At 48.2% G+C, this 23,433-nt stretch overlaps 1 protein-coding gene across 1 annotated transcript in view; it reads right to left on the minus strand.

The window, feature by feature from the left end:
* BOD1L1 (biorientation of chromosomes in cell division 1 like 1) overlaps window positions 1–23,433 on the minus strand; it is a 441,813-nt gene that overhangs the window by 384,190 nt on the left and 34,190 nt on the right. The window contains exons 3-4 of the mRNA XM_030191194.1: window positions 15,281–15,471; window positions 6,423–7,046 (exon numbers count right to left, since the gene is read on the minus strand). Of these exons, the coding sequence (XP_030047054.1) occupies window positions 6,423–7,046; window positions 15,281–15,471 (815 nt within the window). The remainder of the gene's footprint in view (window positions 1–6,422; window positions 7,047–15,280; window positions 15,472–23,433) is intronic.

Here is a 23,433-nt window from a genome sequence, read left to right on the forward strand (position 1 = left end):
TAATTTTCCCTTCCTTGTCATCAAGCAGATGAATCCATTACGAATGGGATGTATCAAAGCAATCCCTATATAGGGTGGGAACAAGCCACACCACGCGCCAGCACTTGTGCTCCAAAATGTGCGTCTCTCCTGGCAGCCACATCCAGCCTGTAATGTCGGGCAAAAGAGACCTTAGAAGCCCATGTTGCTGCACTGCATATCTCTTGAAGAGAGAGTGCTCCAGTTTCAGCCCAAGAAGAGGCACTCGCCTCTTGTGGAATGTGCTTTGAAGGCTTCAAGCAGAGGCTGGCCAGACAGCAGATAGGCTGAAAAAATAGCTTCCTTGAGCCAACGGGCAATAGTGGCTTTAGACGCTGGAGACCCTCTGCGCGGACCTGACAACAGGACAAAAAGATGATCAGAGGTCCTAAAAGCATTTGGCATGCGCAGATACTGCAACAGAGCCTTTCGCACATCTAAGGAGGTGCAATTGCCCAAAGGCCTCCGGAAACTCCTCTCTGGAAAAGGAAGGTAGGAAAATAGGCTGGTTTAGGTGAAACGCTAAAACCACCTTAGGCAGGAAGGAAGGCACCGTAAGTACCATAACTCTGGACTCTGAGAATTGCAGAAAAGGGTCTCGACAGGACAGCACCTGGAACTCAGACACCCGTCTTGCCGAAGTAATGGCCACCAAAAAGACCGTCTTTAGGATCACATCCTTCTATGAAGCTCGCCTTAGCGGCTCGAAGGGCAAACACTGAAGGGCCTTTAAAACTAACCCCAGGTTCCAGGCCGGATACAGAGCCCGTACGGGAGGACGGTGCCGAAGCACCCCTCTAAGAAACCGTGCCACATCTGGATAAGCAGCCAGAGAGAGGCCAGCGACCTTCCCTCGAAAACATGCTAAGGCTGCCACTTGAACACACAGGGATTATAGGCAAGGCCTTTTGGTAAACCATCCTGCAAAATGTCAAGTATCAGCGAGACAGAAGCCCGCATGGGTGTGATCACTTTAGAAGCACACCAAGCCTCAAATTGGCGCCAAATCCTGGCATAACCCACGGAAGTGGAACGCTTGCGGGCCTGTAGGAGAGTGGAAATGACTTTAGTGGAATAACCCTTGTCTCTCAGTTGCACCCTCTCAATAGCCATGCCATAAGACCAAAGCGGCAGGCGTCCTCCATGGTCACCGGTCCCTGTGACAACAGATTCGGTACCAGAGGAAAAGGAAGGGGAGCCTCTACCAGCATCCGCCGAAGGTCCGCAAACCACGGTCTCCTGGGCCAATCCGGGGCAATGAGAACCATCGCTCCTTGATGTAGCCGAATCCACAGGAGCACTAGCCCTATCAAAGGCTACAGAGGGAACACATACAGGAGGCCCTGAGGCCAGGGCTGAGCCAAGGGATCCAACCCCGCCGAGCGAGGATCTCTCCATCTGCTGTAAAAGCACAGGACTTTGGCATTTGCGCTTGAGGCCATAAGATCCACTACGGGCGTCCCCCACTTGGCACAGATGTGAAGAAACACTTCGTCTGCCAGTTCCCACTCCGCTGGATCAATTTGATGCCTGCTTAATCGGCTTGCACGTTGCTCTGACCTGCAATGTGAGCTGCTGACAGAAACTGCAGATGCAGCTCGGCCCAGTGGCAAATCTGCGCGGCCTGTGCGGCCAGTGCTCTGCACTGAGTGCCGCCTTGTCGATTTATGTAGGCCACTGCTGCTGTGTTGTCTGACAGAACTCTGACAGCCAATCCTTCCAGGGTCGAGTGAAAAGCCAGAAGAGCCTGGAAAATCGCTTTCAACTCCAAGCGATTGATGGACCACTCCGACTCCTTGGCCACAGAGACCCTGGGCATGCCTTCCCCAGCAATGTGCACCCCAGCCCTTCAGGTTGGCATCTGTTACCACCAGGCACCAATCAGGGAGCGCTAGTGGCATTCCTCGCCGCAGCATGCTGTCTGAGAGCCACCACTCCATACTGAGACGGACCGTAGGGAGCCAGGTGAGTCTGCACTGATAATCCTGAGAAATTGTAGACCATCGTTGAAGCAGGGAGCACTGCAGAGGTCTCAGGTGCGCTCTCACCCAGGGCACCACTTCCAAGGTGGCCGTCATCGACCCTAACAGCTGGACAATGTCCCAAGCGCGGGGGTGAGGCATCCTCAGGAGCAGACGGACCTGATTCTGAAGCTTGCACCGCCTTTGCTCAGGTAAACAAACCCCGAGGCCGTGTCGAACCGAACCCCCAAATATTCTAGAGATTGAGAGGGGGTCAGGTGACTTTTGGCTATATTGACGACCCAGCCCAGAGACTGAAGTACTAACACCACTCTGGCTGTTACCTGACGACTCTCCTCTGTCGAGTCCGCTCTGATGAGCCAGTCATCTAGGTTTGGGTGAACCCAAATACCCTCTCGCCTGAGAAAGGCAGCTACTACCACCATTACCTTGGAAAAGGTTCGGGGAGCTGTGGCAAGGCCAAAAGGCAAGGCCCGAAACTGGAAATGTTTTCCCATCACCGCAAACCGCAGAAACCTTTGGTGCGGGGGCCAAATAGGAATGTTCAAGTAAGCTTCTTTCAGGTCCAGAGACGTGAGAAACTCTCCTGGCTGTACAGCCGCAATGACGGTGCGCAGGGTTTCCATGTGAAAATGCCGCACTCTTAGAGACTTGTTGACTTCTTTTAAGTCAAGGATGGGTTGAAAAGACCCGCCTTTTCGCGGCACCACAAAGTAAATGGAGTAATGGCCGGAGCCGTGTTCGGCGGGAGGCACCGGGGACACCGCCCCTAGGTGAACCAAGCCTTGGAAGGTCTCCTCTACCGCCGCCCGTTTGATGGCAGAACCGCATCGGGACGCCACAAACACGTCTCTCACCAGGGCATTGAATTCTATTCTGTAGCCATCTCTGATCAGGTCCAAAACCTACTGATTTGAGGAAATCTTGACCCACTCCTCGAGAAAGAGGGAAAGTCGTCCTCCTATTGCAGGAATCGAGGAGAGGGTCGCCCTTGAACTCCAGGTCTTTAGGCAGTCGCTGCGGAACGCTTGTCCGAACGAAAGGCGTTCCTCTGCTGAAAGCGGGCACGAGAAGTGAACCCAGCAGAACACCCCAGGCGGTACCTTCTAGCTTCACAGAAGCGAGGTCTGTAAGAGGAGGGAACCGCCTGACCCTTGGAGAGAGGCCTCGGCCTATCCTCGGGTAAGCGCTGGGGTTCAGCATCCCCCAGGCCTTTAACAATTTTCTCCAACTCCTCACCAAATAGGAGAAGGCCTTGGAAGGGCAACTTCACCAACCTTTGCTTAGAGGCCGTCAGCCGCCCAATGCCATAGCCATAGAAGGCGGCGAGCTGCCACCGCCACAGCCATCTGTTTAGCTGAAGCTCTGACCAGATCATAAAGGGCGTCAGCCAAGAAAGACAAGGCCGACTCCATCTGTGGTGCCACCTCAGTAAGGGGCTCTGCTCCATCCCTGGGCTGTTCCACTGCCTGTTGCAACCAAGCGAGGCAGGCTCGAGCAGCATAGTAGCTGCATACAGATGCCCGTAAGGATAGGCCTGAAATTTCAAAGGACCGTTTCATAGCTGATTCCAGGCGTTGGTCCCGCATGTCCTTCAGGGCGACTCCTCCTTCAACTGGGAGGGTAGTTCTCTGTCACAGCCGTGACTAGGGCATCCACTTTAGGCACTGCTAGGCGCGCCAAATGCTCCTCACTTAGAGGGTATAATTGCCCCATTGCCCTGGCGACTTTCAAAGGCCCCTTGGGGTCAGCCTGTTAAGCCGAAATAAGCTCTTGGATGGAGTCATGCAAAGGAAAGGCTCAAGCAGGCTTCTTAGTACTTGCCATCCTCGGATTACCAGAGGAGGCTTTGCCACTCCCAGGATCTTCAATAGAGAGGACCCGCAAGGCATCAGAAATAAGCGCTGGCAGCTCGTCTTGGTGGAAAATCCTCACCGCGGAAGGATCATCTGGATCCGGTGGCAATCCTGCACCTACCTGTGGCTCTTCAGACCACGAGGGCCTGCCAGACCCCTCAGAATCCTCACATCCGGACCACGGGGGGGAACAAGGGGGTGCACCACTCTCTGAAGGGGAATTAACCCTTCTGCGCTTGTCTTGCGGCCAGCTGTCAGGGGAAAACGCGGCTGACGGCAATCCGATCTCACGCTCCACTGGAGGGGGAACAGTTAGCAGGGCCGAATGAGACCCCTGTGGGCGAGCTCTTTTTAACATGAATGCTTTATGCAGCAGTAACACAAACTCAGGGGAGAAGGGCTTACCCTGGCCTCCCGGTTCCAGTCCGGGAATAGAAGCTCCCCTGTTAGCCTCCACACGAGGCTCCCCTCCGCTTCTGAGGGGGTTGTGCCATGCAGCGCGTCCAAAATGGCGCCCACTGCCAGCTCCACTGAGCGGGAAGAAACATTGCTCGCCATGCTCGTGCCGGCTCTGACGAGCACGATTTACAGAGCCCTGCTGCTGATCTGCACTTGCCACAATGGGAACAGCGCTTAACAACCTCCGCAGGCATCGCCAAAAAATGGCGGAAAATTCAACATAGCGGATTCGCGCCAAAAACATCCCGATCATGGGCCCTCCCCGGAGGAGCTACAAAACGCTCTTACCTCACTAGACTAGAGCTCCAGTCATGCTGCACAATCAGAAGAAAACCTCTTTTCTGGAATCGCAGTGCCAAAGCGCGACACAACTTTTTTTTTTTTTTTTTTTTTTTTTTTAACGCTGTGAGGAAAGTTAGAGGCAACAGCAATAGAGGCAAATTTCCAATTCCAGAGGATCAGTAGAGTGGGAAAGGCAGGGAAAGGACAAACCAATGTGCCTGCATCCACCAAGGACAGTGTGGGAAAAGACAGGGACAGGGCAAACCTATGTGTCTATATCCACATCAGGGGCCGGGTAAGGCAGGGAAAGGGCGAGCCTATGTGCCTTTAAAGTGGGCACCACCAGCCACAACACCCCTGCTACAACTGGCCAAAACACAGGAGCCACCCCAGGCAGATTTCTGAAGGAGCTGAATAAGCTGCGTCCACCCTGCTGGGGAGATAGAGAATACTGAACAGGTAGATGGAGCTAGCTGGCAATGAGGCACTATGGTTTTTCAGTGCTCTCTATCTCATAAGTACATAAGTACATAAGTAGTGCCATACTGGGAAAGACCAAAGGTCCATCTAGCCCAGCATCCTGTCACCGACAGTGGCCAATCCAGGTCAAGGGCACCTGGCACGCTCCCCAAACGTAAAAACATTCCAGACAAGTTATACCTAAAAATGCGGAATTTTTCCAAGTCCATTTAATAGCGGTCTATGGACTTGTCCTTTAGGAATCTATCTAACCCCTTTTTAAACTCCGTCAAGCTAACCGCCCGTACCACGTTCTCCGGCAACGAATTCCAGAGTCTAATTACACGTTGGGTGAAGAAAAATTTTCTCCGATTCGTTTTAAATTTACCACACTGTAGCTTCAACTCATGCCCTCTAGTCCTAGTATTTTTGGATAGCGTGAACAGTCTCTTCACATCCACCCGATCCATTCCACTCATTATTTTATACACTTCTATCATATCTCCCCTCAGCCGTCTCTTCTCCAAGCTAAAAAGCCCTAGCCTTCTCAGCCTCTCTTCATAGGAAAGTCGTCCCATCCCCACTATCATTTTCGTCGCCCTTCGCTGTACCTTTTCCAATTCTACTATATCTTTTTTGAGATACGGAGACCAGTACTGAACACAATACTCCAGGTGCGGTCGCACCATGGAGCGATACAACGGTTGATGGACACATCCCATTCGTAATGGATTCATCTGCTTGATGACAAGGAAGTAGACATTTAAGCTTATTTTATAAAATGTAGGCGTACTTTAGAGAATATGTCTAGGCGTATTTTTTTTTCCAAATGGAATTTTCAGGCTGTGTGTCTAAGTGAAAGTGAAGACCTATTTCCAAATAGCTGGCTTAGGAGCTGGCTGTGTTTTAAGAGGTGATCCTATCCAATAAAACTAATTAAAATAAATATTGAAAGATCAGCAATCAGTAAAGCAACGTTTTAAGGTTATTTTTAAGCCGCTTACTATATTTCACCATCAAGAGTGACCTAATGCCCATTTTTCTCTAGTACCCCTCTAAATGAGCCAAAAGCTACAGTTCTAAATTGAACACCAAGTTTATGATGAATAATAAGCATTTTTCAATCAACACAAATGTAACAAATGATACTGCAATTTTCTATTGTTTCAGGAAATGTAATGACGCAATTACACTATACTATAAATCAAACTGTAATGGGCTGATATTTGCTCATCTAGAAAATAAACAGCATTTAAAAACAGACCTTTCCGAACTCCCCCCGACTCCTCCCAAATTCTCCCGGAGGCAAACTTCAGTCCTTCAGACAAATATTGTGAACAGTAAAACAATACAAACATGTTCTTACCTTCTTTGAACCCATCAGCTGTCTTTTGTTTGCTGCTAGCCTTATCAGGAACTGCCTGCTTTCCTCCATCTGTCTCCTTTTCTTTTATCAGCTTTTCTTCCTTCGTCCGCAGGCTCTCATCATTTTTCTTGGTAAGTTCATTCTTTTTCTCCGGTTTGTTTTCCCTCTTTTCTTCCTTCCTTTCACCCTTTTCATTGCCCTCCACTTTCCTGTCTGATTTTTCTGCTAATTTGTTTTTCTGTTCCTGACATTCCTGTGCAGATTCTTTAATAGGCTGAGCCACCATGCTAGCTTCTTTAAAGTAAGCTTTCGCTTCTTCACTTGGGCCTGGGGTGTCTGTTAACTCTTCATGTTTCAAAATCATTTTGGATCCATCTCCTAAAGATTCAGGGGCAGGTTTTTCTTTGTCCTGAGCATCTTCTGGATTTCGTTCCTTCTCTGTGCTGCCATCAACATTCTGCTGGGAAAGAAGCTTCTTGGATGTTCTCTCACTGCCTTTAGTAGAGTTTGTGATCTCATTGGAGGCCCAGGCAGCGCTTGCCTCTTGATTTAGTGAAGTTATTGTTTCCAATATAGATAAGGCATTATCTGCTGCACTAACACTAGGACCAGCAGAGGACACTCCTTAAAGAAAGACAAGAATATAATAATTATTTATTTACCACCATTTTTATAATGTCCTGAACCCCCACAGAATGGGATGGCTTTCCTCCACAGAAGAATTACTAAAGCTTTTTTCCCCAAAGTCCAAAAATAGGCAAATAAATTAGACTGGTTCAGTGTTTAAAATATAGAGAAAAAGAGACTGTTTCAATGTTTAAAACAGAGAGAAAAAGAGACTGTTTCAATGTTTAAAACAGAGAGAAAATGAAACTGTCACACACACTAAGGGGTCCTTTTACTAAGGCACAGCAAGACTAACTCTGGCCTACCACACGGTAAACGAGCACTAACGCAGAAAGCGCTGAGGCATCCCACAGTAGTTTGGCCAGCAGCACGTGCTACTCCCATGGTAAATTATATAATTTTTTGCCACAGGTGGTGTGTCTGGAGGCAGAGAGAAGCTGTGTCTGCACTAATCGGGTAGCGCAGGCACATTACCGAATGTCACCCAATTAAAACAAGAGTAGCGCGGGAGCCCTTTACCGCCTCCTAAATAGGTGGCGGTAAGGGCTCCCAGTGGTAATATCCACACGCTAATGGGGAAATTAGTACATGGCCATGAAACGCGCTAATCACAGCACTGGCCACTTTGTAGTATGGCTTGATAAAAGGACCCTATGTAAAAACCTTAGGTTTTTAAAGGATGGAAAATACTTATTTCCACTTAATGAAGAAATTTGTAAGTTAAAAAGAAAAATGTTATCAATCTGTCCATCTACGGACAGGACACGAAAGGAAGGAAAAATTATGTCTTACCTGATAATTTTATTTCCTTTAGCTGAAGCAGATGAATCCATGAACTGGTGGGTTGTGTCCATCTACCAGCAGGTACAGATAGAGAGAACTAACTTGAGTGATACTGGACGACCAGCTCCTCCTTAGGCTAGTATATGTCTCATCACAAAGCAGAAACCCAGCACCCAACTGGCAAGAACCTTCTTCACCAACAAAAAGGGAAAAAAAAACCCAATAGTCTGAACAGAACAAAGACTAATCATAATTTGAATCTCCAACTCCTTGCTTGATTCTGAATTCTGCGCTCATTTCTGCATTGTTGAATATCTAGACAGAATGGAACAACAAACACACAGTAAAGAAAGAATCGCGACAGTAAACCAGGGAGGGATCCAGGATTCATCTGCTGCAGCTAAAGGAAAGAAAATGATCAGGTAAGACATAATTTTTCCTTCCTTAGCGCAGGCAGCAGATGAATCTATGAACTGGCAGGATGCAACAAAGCACTCTCTAGCCAGGAAGGGAACCTGTCCCCCCCCCCCCAAGCCAAAACCGCCACCCCAAAGGAAGCATCGGATCTGGCAGCCACATCTGCTCTATAATGCTTCAAAAAAGTGTGCAAAGAGGCCCAAGAAGCCACCCGACAGATCTTATCCAGGGACAGAATCGAAATCTCCACCCACGAAGTTGATTGCACCCTAGTAGAATGGGCTTGCAATGCCTCCAGAGCTACCCAAACACACAACAGGTACGCAAAGGAAATCACTGCCTCAATATACAAAAACATGGACTGATGAGACAAAGTCAGCACGGATTTAGTGAAGGGAAGTCTTGCCTCACCAATCTAATGCATTTTTTTGAGGGGGTAAGCAAACATGTGGACAATGGGGAGCCGGTTGATATTGTATATCTGGATTTTCAGAAGGCGTTTGACAAAGTGCCGCACGAAAGACTCCTGAAGAAATTGCAGAGTCATGGAATCGGAGGTAGGGTATTATTATGGATTAAGAACTGGTTGAAAGATAGGAAGCAGAGAGTAGGATTGCGTGGCCAGTATTCTCAGTGGAGGAGGGTAGTTAGTGGGGTCCCGCAGGGGTCTGTGCTGGGTCCGTTGCTTTTTAATGTATTTATAAATGACCTAGAGATGGGAATAACTAGTGAGGTAATTAAATTCGCCGATGACACAAAATTATTCAGGGTCGTCAAGTCGCAGGAGGAATGTGAACGATTACAGGAGGACCTTGCGAGACTGGGAGAATGGGCGTGCAAGTGGCAGATGAAGTTCAATGTTGACAAGTGCAAAGTGATGCATGTGGGTAAGAGGAACCCGAATTATAGCTACGTCTTGCAAGGTTCCGCGTTAGGAGTTACGGATCAAGAAAGGGATCTGGGTGTCGTCGTCGATGATACGCTGAAACCTTCTGCTCAGTGTGCTGCTGCGGCTAGGAAAGCGAATAGAATGTTGGGTGTTATTAGGAAGGGTATGGAGTCCAGGTGTGCGGATGTTATAATGCCGTTGTATCGCTCCATGGTGCGACCGCACCTGGAGTATTGTGTTCAGTACTGGTCTCCGTATCTCAAAAAAGATATAGTAGAATTGGAAAAGGTACAGCGAAGGGCGACGAAAATGATAGTGGGGATGGGACGACTTTCCTATGAAGAGAGGCTGAGAAGGCTAGGGCTTTTCAGCTTGGAGAAGAGACGGCTGAGGGGAGATATGATAGAAGTGTATAAAATAATGAGTGGAATGGATCGGGTGGATGTGAAGCGACTGTTCACGCTATCCAAAAATACTAGGACTAGAGGGCATGAGTTGAAGCTACAGTGTGGTAAATTTAAAACGAATCGGAGAAAATTTTTCTTCACCCAACGTGTAATTAGACTCTGGAATTCATTACCGGAGAACGTGGTACGGGCGGTTAGCTTGACGGAGTTTAAAAAGGGGTTAGATAGATTCCTAAAGGACAAGTCCATAGACCGCTATTAAATGGACTTGGAAAAATTCCGCATTTTTAGGTATAACTTGTCTGGAATGTTTTTACGTTTGGGGAGCGTGCCAGGTGCCCTTGACCTGGATTGGCCACTGTCGGTGACAGGATGCTGGGCTAGATGGACCTTTGGTCTTTCCCAGTATGGCACTACTTATGTACTTATGTACTTATAATACATCTAGCGATAGTAGGTTTAGAAGCCACATCACCACGACGAGAACCCAAAAGAAGCACAAATAGATGATCAGTCCATCGAAAGTCATTAGACATCCGCAAGTAGCAGAGAAGGACCCGACCTACATCCAAAAAATGAAGATTGTGGTAATACGAGGTATAATCCTCCCCCCGAAAGGCAGAAAGAAAAAAAGGCCGATTAAGATGAAAAGCAGAGATGACTTTCGACAAAATGGAGGGCACAGGTCGCAAGGTCATCCCCACTTCCGAAAACCGCAAGAAAGTATCATGACACGAGAGAGCCTGAATCTCAGAGACCCTACAAGCCGACACCATAGCTACCAAAAATACCGCCTTCAAAGTAAAGTCTTTATCCAAAGCCTTAAATAAAGGCTGAAAAGGCAGACCTTGTAATGCCCCAGAACTAAATTAAGGTTCCAGGACAACAGGGCCGATGCAAGGGAGGGCGCAGATGAAGCACCCCACGCAAAAACCACACTACATCTGGATAAGCAGCCAGGGAAAAACCAGCCACTCTACCCCAAAAGAATACGAGAGCTGCAACTTGGACTCTAAGCGAATTGTAGGCTAACCCTTTCTGCAAGCTGTCCTGCAAAAAGGCCAAGAGTTGGGCAAGCAATGCCTGAAAGAGAGACCACGCGCAGGCTTCACACCACACCACAAAGGTGCGCCAAACATGAGCACATGCCATCAAGGTAGACCGCTTGCAAGTCTGCAACAAGTAGATATCACCACCTCTGAATAGCCCTTCTTCCTCAAATGTGCGCGCTCAACAGCCAGGCCATAAGACCAAAGCGGCAGGGATCCTCTATCTGCATCGGTCCCTGAAGGAGGAGGCCAGGAATATCCGAGAGCTGAAAAGGCGGTTCTGCGAGAAGCCGCACCAAGTCCGCATACCAAGGACACCAGGAGTAATCTGGAGCCACCAGAATGACCCGCCCTGGGTGTTGTCCGATATGGAGCAGCACCCACCTGATCAAGGGCCACAGGTGAAACACATATAGAAGTTTCCCTTGGCCAAGGCTGAAGAAGGGCGTCTAGTCCTGCGGACAGAGGTTCCTTTCGTCTGCTGAAGACGCGTACCTTGGCATTCACCTGAGTCGCCATGAGGTCCAATGACGACGTACCACATTTCTGACAAATCAACCGAAATGCATCCACAGACAGTTCATATTTGGCTGGTTCCAAGCAATGACTGAGAAAATTCACCTGCATATTGCTTTGTCCTGCAACGTGTGAAGCCAATAGGCATAGAAGGTGAGCCTCCGCCCACCGGAGGAGGCAATCCGCCTCTGTCGCTAGAGCTGAACTCTGAGTACCGTCCTGCCAATTGATATAAGCTACCACCGTTGTGTTGTCCGAAAACACATGAACCTCCTTGCCCAATAACAGGGACTGAAATGCCTGCAGGGCGTTCAAGACTGCCCGAATTTGCAGACGATTGATTGGCCAAGCTGTTTCCATCACCGACCAAGTTCCTTGGGCAGTGGCGAAGACAATGAACTCCCCACCCAGAGAGACAGGCATACGTAAATACGACTACCCACTGTGGAGCCGCCAGAGACATGCCCTTCTGCAAATGGGGACCATGAAGCCACCAGGTCATACTGCGTCACACTCAGGGAAGCCACAGAAGCCTTCGAAGATAATCCTGAGAGACCGGTGACCATCTGCGGAGAAGAGAGGATTGAAGAGGTCGCATGTGAGCCCTGGCCCACGGAACTACATCCAGGGTCGCTACCATGGACCCCAAAACCTGAATGTAGTCACAGGCCTGGGGACTTGACAACAGCAGCAGATTGGAATCTGAGAACAGAGCTTGACCATCCACTTCTCTGGAAGGAAGACACATCCCAGCTCATTATCAAAGTAAGCCCCCAGGTAGTCTAACTGTTGAGAAGAAACGAGATGACTCTTGGGGGAGGTTGATAACCCAACCCAGAGACTGTAGCAGAACAATGACTCGGTCAGTTGCCCTGCGACTCTCCTGTGCCAAGTCCGCTCGAATCAACCAGTCGCCCAGATAGGGATGGACTGACTCCTTCTTTCCGCAGGAGCGCTGCTACTACCACCATGAACTTGGGGAACGTCCATGGAGCAGTAGAGAGGCCAAAGGGCATCACCCGAAACTGGAAATGATGGCCCAGAATGGCAAAATGCAGAAAACGCTGATGTGGAGGCCAAATGGGGATGTAAAGATACACCTCCATGAGATCCAATGCCGTAAAGAATTCTCCTGGTTGAACTGCTGCCATGACAGACCACAACGCTTCCATGTGAAAACACCGAACTCTCAAGATCTGGTTTTCATTGCGGAGATCGAGAATGGGCCGAAAGGAACTCCCTTAGCGAGGCACCATGAAATAAATGGAATAACATCCTGTCCATGCCTCAAAATGTGGCACAGGAACCACTGCCCCGAGATCCACCAGGGAGCAGAGAATGGCCTCGACTGCTGCCCGTTTGGAGACGGAAGCGCAGCAGGACTCCAACAACACATCTCCTACAGGGGAGATGAACTTTAGCTTGCAACCCTCTCTGATAATATCCAAGACCCATTGATCTGAAGTAATTTTGGCCCACTCTTCATAGAAGAGAGTCAACCGACCCACAATCCTGGTAACCGAGGAGTGGACCAGCATCTCGTCATTAAGCAGTGCGACCTGTAGCTCCTGGATGCGAGGAGGAGACTGTGGACCTCATCTCCTCAAAAGGACGAACGCTTCTGGACAGGCCCCACGGAAAGTTAGCTGCAGGACAACCAGGGTGACAACATCAAACTTCTCTAAAACAAGGTCACAAAGATCCAGTCCGCAGAGCTGATCTAGCTCTGTTTTCTGGGAGGCGATGACCCTTGGAGTCGCCAAAATCCTTGACAATCTTTTCCAAATCCTCTCCAAAGAGAAGTTTACCTTGAAAAGGCAACCGCATGAGCCATTGCTTAGAGCCCAAATCCATCGTCCAATGGCGTAACCAATATTTGCAGGAAGAAACTGCCAGCTCCATCTGCTTGCCTGATGTCCGGACCAGCTCATAGAGAGAATCAGTTAGATAAGCTAAGCCCGATTCCATGTGGACGGCAATAGACTCCAAATGCGAACCCTCATCCGGGTCTTGTTCCTGAGCCTGTTGTAGCCAACTGAGGCACGCCCTGGTACATAAGAGCTACAAATAGAGGCCTGGAGAGCCAACGCCGACATCTCAAATGAACATTTGAGATAGGCTTCCAGGCGACGGTCCTGCATGTCCTTGAGGGTCACACTTCCCTCCACCAGGAGAGTAGTCTTCTTGATGACTGCCGTCACCAAGTCATCCACAGTAGGGAAAACAAACTTGTCCATCTAATCAGAACCCACCGGATCAAGGCGAGACATAGCTTGAGGGACCCCCTCGGGGGCTAACCACTGAGCTGAAATCAGCTCCTGAATGGCTTCGTGAACCGAGAACGCCTTAGAAGGCTTCCATGTGCTGGCCATTTTAAGACTGACCAAGGGAGCACCTTGTGATTCAGGATCCGTAATATTTAAAGCCGCCAAGGCATTAGAAATAAGCAATGGAAGCTTATCCTTACGGAAAACTCTGACAGTAGTAGGATCATCTGACTCCTCCTACAGTAGTTTACCCTCCTCCAACTCCTCTATCCTAGAGGGGCGAAGGGAATCCCCCAAAAAAGCAGCTATAGAGAGCAAAGGGGAACCAGGGCCCAACGACACCCCCTTCTAAGATAGAGGTAATTCTCCTCTTCAGCGCATGGTCCTCAGGAGCCAAGATCCCTACCTGTTCCAAACCAGCTTCCAAGGTGCCCACAGACACCGAGGTACCTTACAGAAAAGGCTGAGGGAGAGTGGTTTTGAAAATATAGGCCTGGTGTAACAGAAAGACAAACTCTGGGGAGAATGGCTCCCCGGAGCTCCCACCCCCAAAACGTCCCCTGAGGCACTACTGGAGGAGAGGGGGAGTTGCCTGAGGAGCTATCAGAAAACCCTGTTGGTATGCACAAGGACTCTGAAACCACCAACAGCCGACTGGCAGGAGGCGCATCAGGAGCCAAAATAAAAATGGCGCACGTGTTCACGCCCTCAGCACGGGAAATGGGGGCCTCCAAAGAGGGAGCGTAATCCCCCAATACAGACTTAGAACAGCCCACCAAATACAATCCCCTTACAGATCTCTTCTTAGCACAGCAGGAACATCGTTTTGCCGCCTCAGCCATTGCCAATGCCTGACCGCCAGAAAAGGAAAAGAAACACTCACCAAAGCCACCGAACCTCCCAGGCCAAAACATTGCCAGAAGTAGAGACGGGCGGAAAAAAGAGCACTAACACCCGGAGGAAAGAGGGAAGCGTGTGTGTGCCATTCCTGCATCCACAGTCTTCATTTTTGGGGGTTTTGCATTGGGGGTTTTTTTTTTGGGGGGGGGGGGGGTTAATCGACTGCTTAGTGGAGCTGTTTCTCTTGCTCTGTAACTGTAGGTCTATTTTTTTTTTTTTAAATAGTGAGGAAGGTTACAGCTATCAGCCAGACCTGAGAGGGAAAGGGGACACAGGGGTGAGGCAGGGACCCCAGAGAGGTATGCATCCAAGGATGGCACCAAGGGCCAGTCACTCTCAGATTCAACTAGCTACCAGATAGCCCAGGAGAAGTCCCAAATTACAAGAACCCAAGTGCTGGTAAGCATACGTCCACCACCTGCTGGAGACAGAGATATACTAGCCTAAGGAGGAGCTGGTCGTCCAGTATCACTCACTTAAGTGAGTTATCTCTATCTACGCCTGCTGGTAGATGGACACAATCTAACAGTTCATGGATTCATCTGCTGCCTGCGCTAAGGAAAGGAAGTTGCTTCAGACTAACAAAGTGTATGACACAGTCTCTCTTAGAAAATGGGGGAGGCAAAAATACCATATGGAACCCAGTTGACAAAAAAAAAAAAGCAAGGTTAATGCCAGCGATGAAGTGGGGTCATAATATGGCACCAGAAAAGGAAAATGGAGGGACTGGATATGTCATATTGTCTTTATCTAAACAGGATCGCCCATTATATATAAATAAGAGACTGCCACCCAACATATGTCAAGGATCTATTGGTACAAAGGTTAACACGTTCAAATATTGACTGCCTAAAAATTAATGTACCATTTCATAAACATCTCCCCATCCCACCAAAAAAAAAAAATAATAATAATAAATCCAATGACACTTTAAATATTTAATATAAACAAGAAACTCAGATCCCCAGCTACTAGTGCCAAAAGTTTTCATTTTGTAAATCACCTGGAGCTATGACAGAAGAATCCGGTTTATCTTCATTTTGGGTGGCACAAACATTCGCCTCTTCTTTATTGTTTACCGAAGCTAAAAACTCATGCACAGCCTTCTCCACCTGAGGTCTGAATGTGTGGTTTATCTTTGGGTCCACAACCTGAGAGATTATTCGGTCAATCCCAGATTCTAACATTCCTGACCTGAGAAGAAAAAAAATTGAATCCTATAAATATACTCAGATCACGAACACAAAAACCCAGTCTCCTGTATATTTTCATTGAAAAATTGGAGAAACCATGTGCTAAAAAAAAGGTCTTGTTTTCAGGAATATACCATACCTGTAGCATTCCCATTTCTATTAGTAAAACCCAAGAGGGGTCTTATTAATAACTATCACATGGCTAATAAGCATCTAGATTCTCCTGCAAAGCCAAATTGGACTGGTAACTCATATATGGCGGACTGGCATTAAAATGGCTCCCTCTTGACGCTCTAGTGTCATAGTTTGCAATCTGATAATTCAGAGACAACGTTAACAATTATTACAGTCCACCTTATATCCTGCCTAACACCTTCCTTCTCTCTTCCCTCACCTAATCTTTGTACATTACTAATTGTATCTGATATCATGGAATGATTATGTCATAACCAAACTCTGTAAGCCACATTGAGCCTGCAAATAGGTGGGAAAATGTGGGATACAAATGCAATAAATAAATAGCATTTTCCCAACTGTCTTTAACAAGACACACTGAAATTGGCAGGATATGCACTTGTGATTTACTAAATAGATTTTTAAAGAATACTGTCTTACACATCACTCAAATAGAAACAGTGTGCGAAAGAATATTCTGCACAGAAAACCATTTTTCTGCTACATCTCTGTGCTACCATATACAGAGGCTGGTGCATGCTGCATTACATGCACCAATTAGTTCTACATGATGCAATATTAGCTATATTTGAAGAACACAGCAAAATATAATAAATAGAAACTATAATCTCCACAGAGAATAAAGGATAGTAACCAGAAAAAAACAGGGTTTTCCTTACTTAGATCGGCCTTCATGTGCTTTAGTTTAAGTGGCTTTACAGCAGACCAGTGGCAGAAATGTAGCTAACGACTACTGACTACCTGAACAAATTTTAATGGGCAAAACCAGAATTTCAAGTATCAAATTTAAGCCTAGGTATGATATATTAGGAATATCCACCAAGCAAAATATTCTTCAAACTGTGCAATGATTTACATGGAAATATTATGTTCTTAACTGATAATTTTCTTTCCTTTAATCATACCAGACCAGTCCAGACTAATGGGTTGTGTCCATCTACCAGCGGAAAGAGACAGAGAAAATAGTTCCAAGTAAACCGCCCCTTAAGGGTATTGTGCAGCCTGGAATGTAAAACAAACGTCCTGAGCAAAAGAAAAATTACGTACCCCTGTCCCGAGAGTAGCAAAAGAAGCAGCAAGAGATACTCTTGCTCGGATGCCAGCAAGGACGTGCGGCTCCTGACACCGGTAAAAAGCTGTGCTCCAGACGCCAGCAAGGAGCAGCACTCCACACACCGACAAGGAGCTATGCTTCCTACGCAGACATGAAGCTTTGTAGCTCCTGCAGTCACAGAGCTGTGCTCCACATACCACCCTGGAACTTCACCCAATTTGCAGAGAAGAGCTGTGCTAAACACACAGAGATGGAACTACACTCAACAGGTGGAGGAGCTGTGCTCTGCACGCAGACAGGAAGCTGCGTTCTATACGCAAAGAGAGAGATAGCTGCATGCCACACACAGATAAGGAGCTGCGTTCCACACGCAGACAAGGAGCTGCACTCCACATTGTAACCAGGTACCTCTAGGTGCAGCCAAGGACAGAACAATCTCCTCCAGCCACAGGCTCCTGGTACAGTCAAGAAATAGATGTCCACCCGCAACTTCAATCTTAAAGACTTTATTCCATGTAGGGTTCTAGTAGACCTGATACACAGTTCCAACAGCAGCATTCACCTTCAATCTTAAGCACATATAAGCCACCTGAAAGTGTGTGGCAAATAGTCCCCTTTAAGCAGTAGGCTATCAGCACATTACCAGGATTCAATACAGGCTCACAGTCAGCTCCAGTCTGGGCTCTTTATCCAGTGCACAATAAGCAGTGGTTCAATTCAAAATAGAAGCAGTTCATTCAATTCATCATCACAGTTAAATCACAAAGCAGCAGTTTCTACCTTCTATTCTCTTTACCTTCAGGAGGGGTTCCATACTTTAGGGATTTCTCCTACCCCCAAGGAATTCCCCTTTACTTCGGCTTCACTGGTAGATTCAATACTTTAGGGACCTCTATTACCCAAGGGTTTTCACCCTGCAAATACTTTTGGGACTTTCTCACACCTAAGGGATTTCACCCTGCATTTGCTTCTCTCTACCCTCGTCTCTCCTTCTGCTTCTCTCTATCTCTGGGACTCCTTCCCACCTGCCTAATCAATCCCTAGCTTCTGCTCTTACAACCAATCATTCTCCTTCCATTAGCTTCCCCCACATCCATACCAGCCGAGTTGAACATTAGACTAATGATGAGCTCCTGCACACAGGGTTTCTTATCTCTCTTTTCCCCTAATGGCAGTCCATCTATACATCCTACTAGCTTACACCCATGTCTTCTCCCATTGCAGCTAGGAGTCCAGTCCAGGTTCCTCATCTCACCCCCTGGCTCCTTGCCTGCAATGCCTTCTGGGACTTGTATTTCAGACAAACTGCCTTAACCCGACTATCCTGGATGTGACTTTATCACAACAGGCAGACACAGGACTGCGCCACACACTGAGACCTGCAGAGAAAGAACTACACTCCAATGGAGCTGCATTCAACATGCAGAGGTGAAAGGTTGCAGAATAAGCAGCGAATGAACTTCACTCAACATGCCATGATAGAGCTGTCCTCAACATACAGCGATGGAGCTAAAGCCAACCTGGAACTGTGGAACTGTGCCCAACATGCAGCAATGGAGCCGTGCTCAACATGGAACGGTGGAACTGCATGGACTAATGAAGCTGCGCTCAACCTGCGGCCATGGAGCTGCCCTCAACCTGCGGCCATGGAGCTGTCCTCAACATGCGGCCATGGAGCTGTGCCCAACAAGCAAAATGCATAGATGGAGCCCCGGGGAACAGCCAGAGAAGAAGGTGCTGCCAAGAGGCCAACAAGAAAAGGGCACAACTTGTGGAAATGCAGACCTGGCGCTGCACTCCCCTGGCCCAGAGGGACTAAAACTACAAGAAGAGAAAGCCCCGTGCCCCAAGAAACACTCTTGGCCCCCAAGTGGTCTCTGAGCCACAATGACCGCCCTCCTAGGCAACTGATATGGAGCAGCAGTCAACGTAGAGAAAGAACTCCCGCCAAGAGGGAGGAAAGCATCACAGATCTGGAATCCTCAGAGCATAGGGAGCAAAATGAGGCCGTAAGGCAGTGAGGAAGAAACAACTCTCGCAAGGCCAGGAACAAAGAGGAAGCTGGCCACCAAACTGAGGAAAAACCAGCTAAGAGAGAGTCAAACTCCACACCTACTACTACTAATCATTTCTAAAGCGTTACTAGACGTACACAGCGCTGTACACTTGAACATGAAGAGACAGACCCTGCTCGACAGAGCTTACAATCTAATTAGGACAAACAGGACAGACAAGAGATAAGGGAATATTAAAGTGGTGATTTTAACATCCCTCCAACTCTTACGTCTCCCATTTCCTCACCTTAACATCCTCCTTCAATCTCCAAGTGGAGGAGTGGCCTAGTGGTTAGTGTGGTGGACTCTGGTCCTGGGGAACTGGGAAACTGCGTTCGATTCCCACTTCAGGCACGGGCAGCTCCTTGTGACTCTGGGCAAGTCACTTAACCCTCTATTGCCCCAGGTACAAATAAGTACCTGTATATGTAAGCCGCATTGAGCCTGCCATGAGTGGGAAAGCGCGGGGTACAAATGTAACAAGAGAAAATAGTGAGGATGATAAAATAAGGGTTCTGAACAAGTGAATAAGGGTTCGGAGTTAAAAGCAGCATCAAAAAGGTGGGCTTTTAGCTTAGATTTGAAGACAGCCAGAGATGGAGCTTGACGTACCGGCTCAGGAAGTCTATTCCAGGCATATGGTGCAGCAAGATAAAAGGAACGGAGTCTGGAGTTAGCGGTGGAGGAGAAGGGTGCAAATAAGAGATTTACCCAGTGAACTGAGTTCCCGGGGAGGAATGTAGGGAGAGATGAGAGTGGAGAGGTACTGAGGAGCTGCAGAGTGAATGCACTTATAGGTCAATAATAGGAGTTTGAACTGTATGTGGAAACGGATAGGAAGCCAGTGAAGTAACTTGAGGAGAGGGCTAATATGAGCATAACGACATTGGCGGAATATTAGTCGTGCAGCAGAATTTTGAACAGATTGAAGAGGAGAGAGATGGCTAAGTGGGAGACCTGTGAGAAGCAAGTTGCAATAGTCTAAGCGAGAGGTGATAAGAGTGTGGATGAGAGTTCTGGTAGTGTGCTCAAAAAGGAAGGGAAAATTAGGTTCTTACCATGATAATTTTCTTTCCTTTAGTCATAGCAGATGAAGCCATTACGTATGGGTTGTGTCCATCAACCAGCAGGGGGAGATAGAGAGCACTCAACTTTTCACAGTGCCTCATGGCCAGCTAGCTCCACTGCCTCTTCAGTATTTGAAGCTTCCAAAGCAGTATGGCAAACCGCAATGGGAATAACATGAACTTTCCTCACAGCGAACGATGGCCCCTTAACAAGGGCATAAACTCAAAAAAGGAGGGAATGAACTCATCCTCCTGGAGGGAATAAACTCATCCTCCACTTTGTATAAACTGAGGGAATACTTGCATCCTCCTGGAGGGAATAAACTCATCCTCCCAAAACATGAACTGGAGGAAATGAACTCATCCTCCTATAACTATAACAAGAATCCTGAAGACTGTTTTCCGACTCCCCAAGGAAGGAATATAACTTCAGGAAACAAGAACAGCACCTAAAATCAGAATCACTGCAATACAGAAAGTCATACAGGGAGGGCTCATGGCTTCATCTGCTATGACTAAAGGAAAGAAAATTATCACAGTAAGAACCTAATTTTCTCTTCCTTGTCATCAAGCAGATGAAGCCATTACGTATGGGATGTAACAAAGCATCCCTAAATAGGGTGGGAACAAGCCACACCACGCGCTAGCACCTGTACTCCAAAACGCGCATCCCTCCTGGCAGCCACATCCAGCCTGTAATGTCGGACGAAAGAGAGCTTAGAAGCCCATGTTGCAGCACTGCAAATCTCATGAAGAGATAGTGCTCCAGTTTCCGCCAAGGAAGAGGAAATCGCTCTTGTGGAATGTGCCTTAAAGGCTTCAGGCAGAGCCCGGCCAGACAGCAGATATGCTGAAAAGATAGCTTCTTTGAGCCAACGGGCAATAGTGGCTTTAGACGCTGAACACCCTCTGCGAGGACCTGCAAACAGCACAAAAAGATGATCAGAGGTCCTAAAAGCATTTGTAATTCGCAGATACTGAAACAGAGTCCTGCGCACATCCAAAAGGTGCAACTGTTCAAATGAATCTAGAAACTCCTCCTCAACAAAGGAGGGAAGAAAAACAGGCTGGTTTAGGTGAAATGCTGAAACCACCTTAGGCATGAAGGAAGGCACGGTCCGAACCGTGACCCCTGACTGAGAATTGCAGAAAAGGGTCTCTACAGGACAGCGCCTGGAGCTCTGACACCTGTCTCAACGAGGTAATGGCCACTAAAAAGACGGCCTTCAGTGTCAAATCTTTCTCTGAAGCACGCCGAAGCGGTTCAAAGGGAGCCCCCTGAAGGGCCTTCAATACTAACCCCAGGTTCCAAGCAGGACAATGTGCCCGCACGGGAGGACGGAGCCAATGCACCCCTCTAAGAAACCGTGTCACATCTGGATGAGCAGCTAAGGACACGCCTTCAACCATGCCATGCAGGGAGGCCAATGCTGCCACTTGCACCCGCAGGGAATTATAGGCCAAGCCTTTGTGTACACCATCCTGCAAAAAATCCAGAATTGGCGAGACAGGAGCCCGCAACGGAGAAAGCGCTCTTGAAACACACCAGACTTCAAACTGGCGCCAAATCCTGGCATAAGCCACGGAAGTGGAGCGCTTACGGGCCTGCAGGGGAATTAGCCCTTCTGCGTTTATCAGGAGGATAAGAAACAGGCAAAGCCAACTCCAAAAGGCCAGGATCCACCGGGGGGGGGGGGGGGGGGGGCAGGCAGAGGGTCTGAAGATCCCTGTGGAAGAGCTCTTTTAAGCATGTACATCCTATGCAGCATTAAAACAAAATCAGGGGAGAAAACCGCTCCCTGACCGCCCGGATCCTGCCCAGGGCTATCAGTTCTATTATTAACCTCACTCAGAGGACCCCCCCCCCCCCCCAGATTCTGGGCTCTCCGTCGCAATGGAGGCCGCGCCATGTGGTGTCCGCTGCCAGCTCAGAGTGCAAAAGATCGCCGCTCACCATGCTCGGGCCAGCTCTACCGTCTGTACAGCACGAATTACAGAGCCCCGCTGCTGATTTGCGCTTGCCACATTTAGAACAGCGCTTTACAGTCTCCGCAGCCATCGCCGAAAACGGCAGTAAAATTCAAAAATGGCGGTTCGCGCCAAAAATGTCCCGATCGCGGGTCCACCCCGGAGGAGTCAGAAAACACTCTTACCTCACTAGACCGAGTATCACAGCTCCGGTCCTGCAGAAGAATCTCAAGAAAAAAACCTCTTTTCCAAGATCGCTGCGCTAAAGCGCGACGCGACTTTAATTATTTATTTATTTATTTTTTAACACTGTGAGGAAAGCAGAGGCAAAAGAGGTAAATAAACACACTCCGGAGACTCAGATAAGTGGGAAAGGCAGGGAAAGGCGAACCAATGTGCCTGCATCCACTGAGTGGGAAAGGACAGGAAAAAGCAAGCTAATATGTCCACATCCACGGGGGCATGGGTAAGGCAGGGAAAGGGCTGACCTATGTGCCTTCAAAGTGAAGCTGCTATAGCCTCTAACAACCCGGCTAACAACTGGCAAGCCAGGAGCCACCCCCAGGCAGATTTTTGATGGAGCTCGAAGAAGCTGCAGCCACCCTGCTTGGGGAGATAGAGAATACTGAAGAGGCAGTGGAGCTAGCTGGCCCTGAGCCACTGTGAAAAGTTGAGTGCTCTCTATCTCCCCCTGCTGGTTGATGGACACAACCCATACATAATGGCTTCATCTGCTTGATGACAAGGAAAGGACAAATTTTGGTAATATTATAGAGAAAGAAACGACAGGTTTTAGCAGTCTGCTGAATATGTGCAGAAGGAGAGGGAGGAGTCGAAGATGACCCCAAGGTTACGAGCTGATGAGACAGGAAAGATGAGAGTGATATCCACAGAAATAGAGAATGGGGGAGGAGGAGAGGTTGGTTTGGGGAAGATAAGAAGCTCAATCTTGGTCACCTAGAACAGAGCCACTTCCCTGCAGAAAAGTAGAGAAAAGCGCAGCAATAAGAGGCAATAACCCAGATGCACAGCAATAGATCTGCTCAGCAGGAAAGAACTGTGCCCATTACAGAAAAAGGAAGGAGTGCCAAATGTGCCAGGAGAGAGGCGCCTCAAACTAGAAAAGGCAAAATCCGACTGTGCCAGGCTTAAACTCCCGCCCGAAAGCAAGGAAGAGCTGTGGCAAACTAATCCTAAAAAGGCACATTCCCATGAAGAGACACTGAACTGAGTCCAAGCAAAAGACTGGCAAGAATGGCTCTCCCGAGGGTACTCAGAAGAGGGTTTTGAGCTAGCAGTTGCACACCAAGGGCAACTCGGACCCCTGCCAGAAGGAAAGTACCCTGCAGACAAACCAGAGCAGACAGGATGGATCCAAGGGGACGAGAGAACCGGAACCTCCCTAAGGAAGGGAGGAAAAACTGCTGCCAAAACAAGAATCAAATAGCATGGGCGTCTCAAGCAAGATGCCTGAAGCAGCCGAGACCAGACGGTCTGAAAAAGAACTGACCAATAGCCACGTAAGGCTGACAGGAATTAATAGCCCTGGACTAAAAAGACCGAGGCTGCAGTCAAACGGAGCCAGCGAGAGACTTCTCCCACTTTGGAAATGGCAGACTAAGACC

This window comes from Microcaecilia unicolor, chromosome 2 (genome assembly GCF_901765095.1).
Source record: "Microcaecilia unicolor chromosome 2, aMicUni1.1, whole genome shotgun sequence".
In the NCBI taxonomy this organism is placed as follows: domain Eukaryota; kingdom Metazoa; phylum Chordata; class Amphibia; order Gymnophiona; family Siphonopidae; genus Microcaecilia; species Microcaecilia unicolor.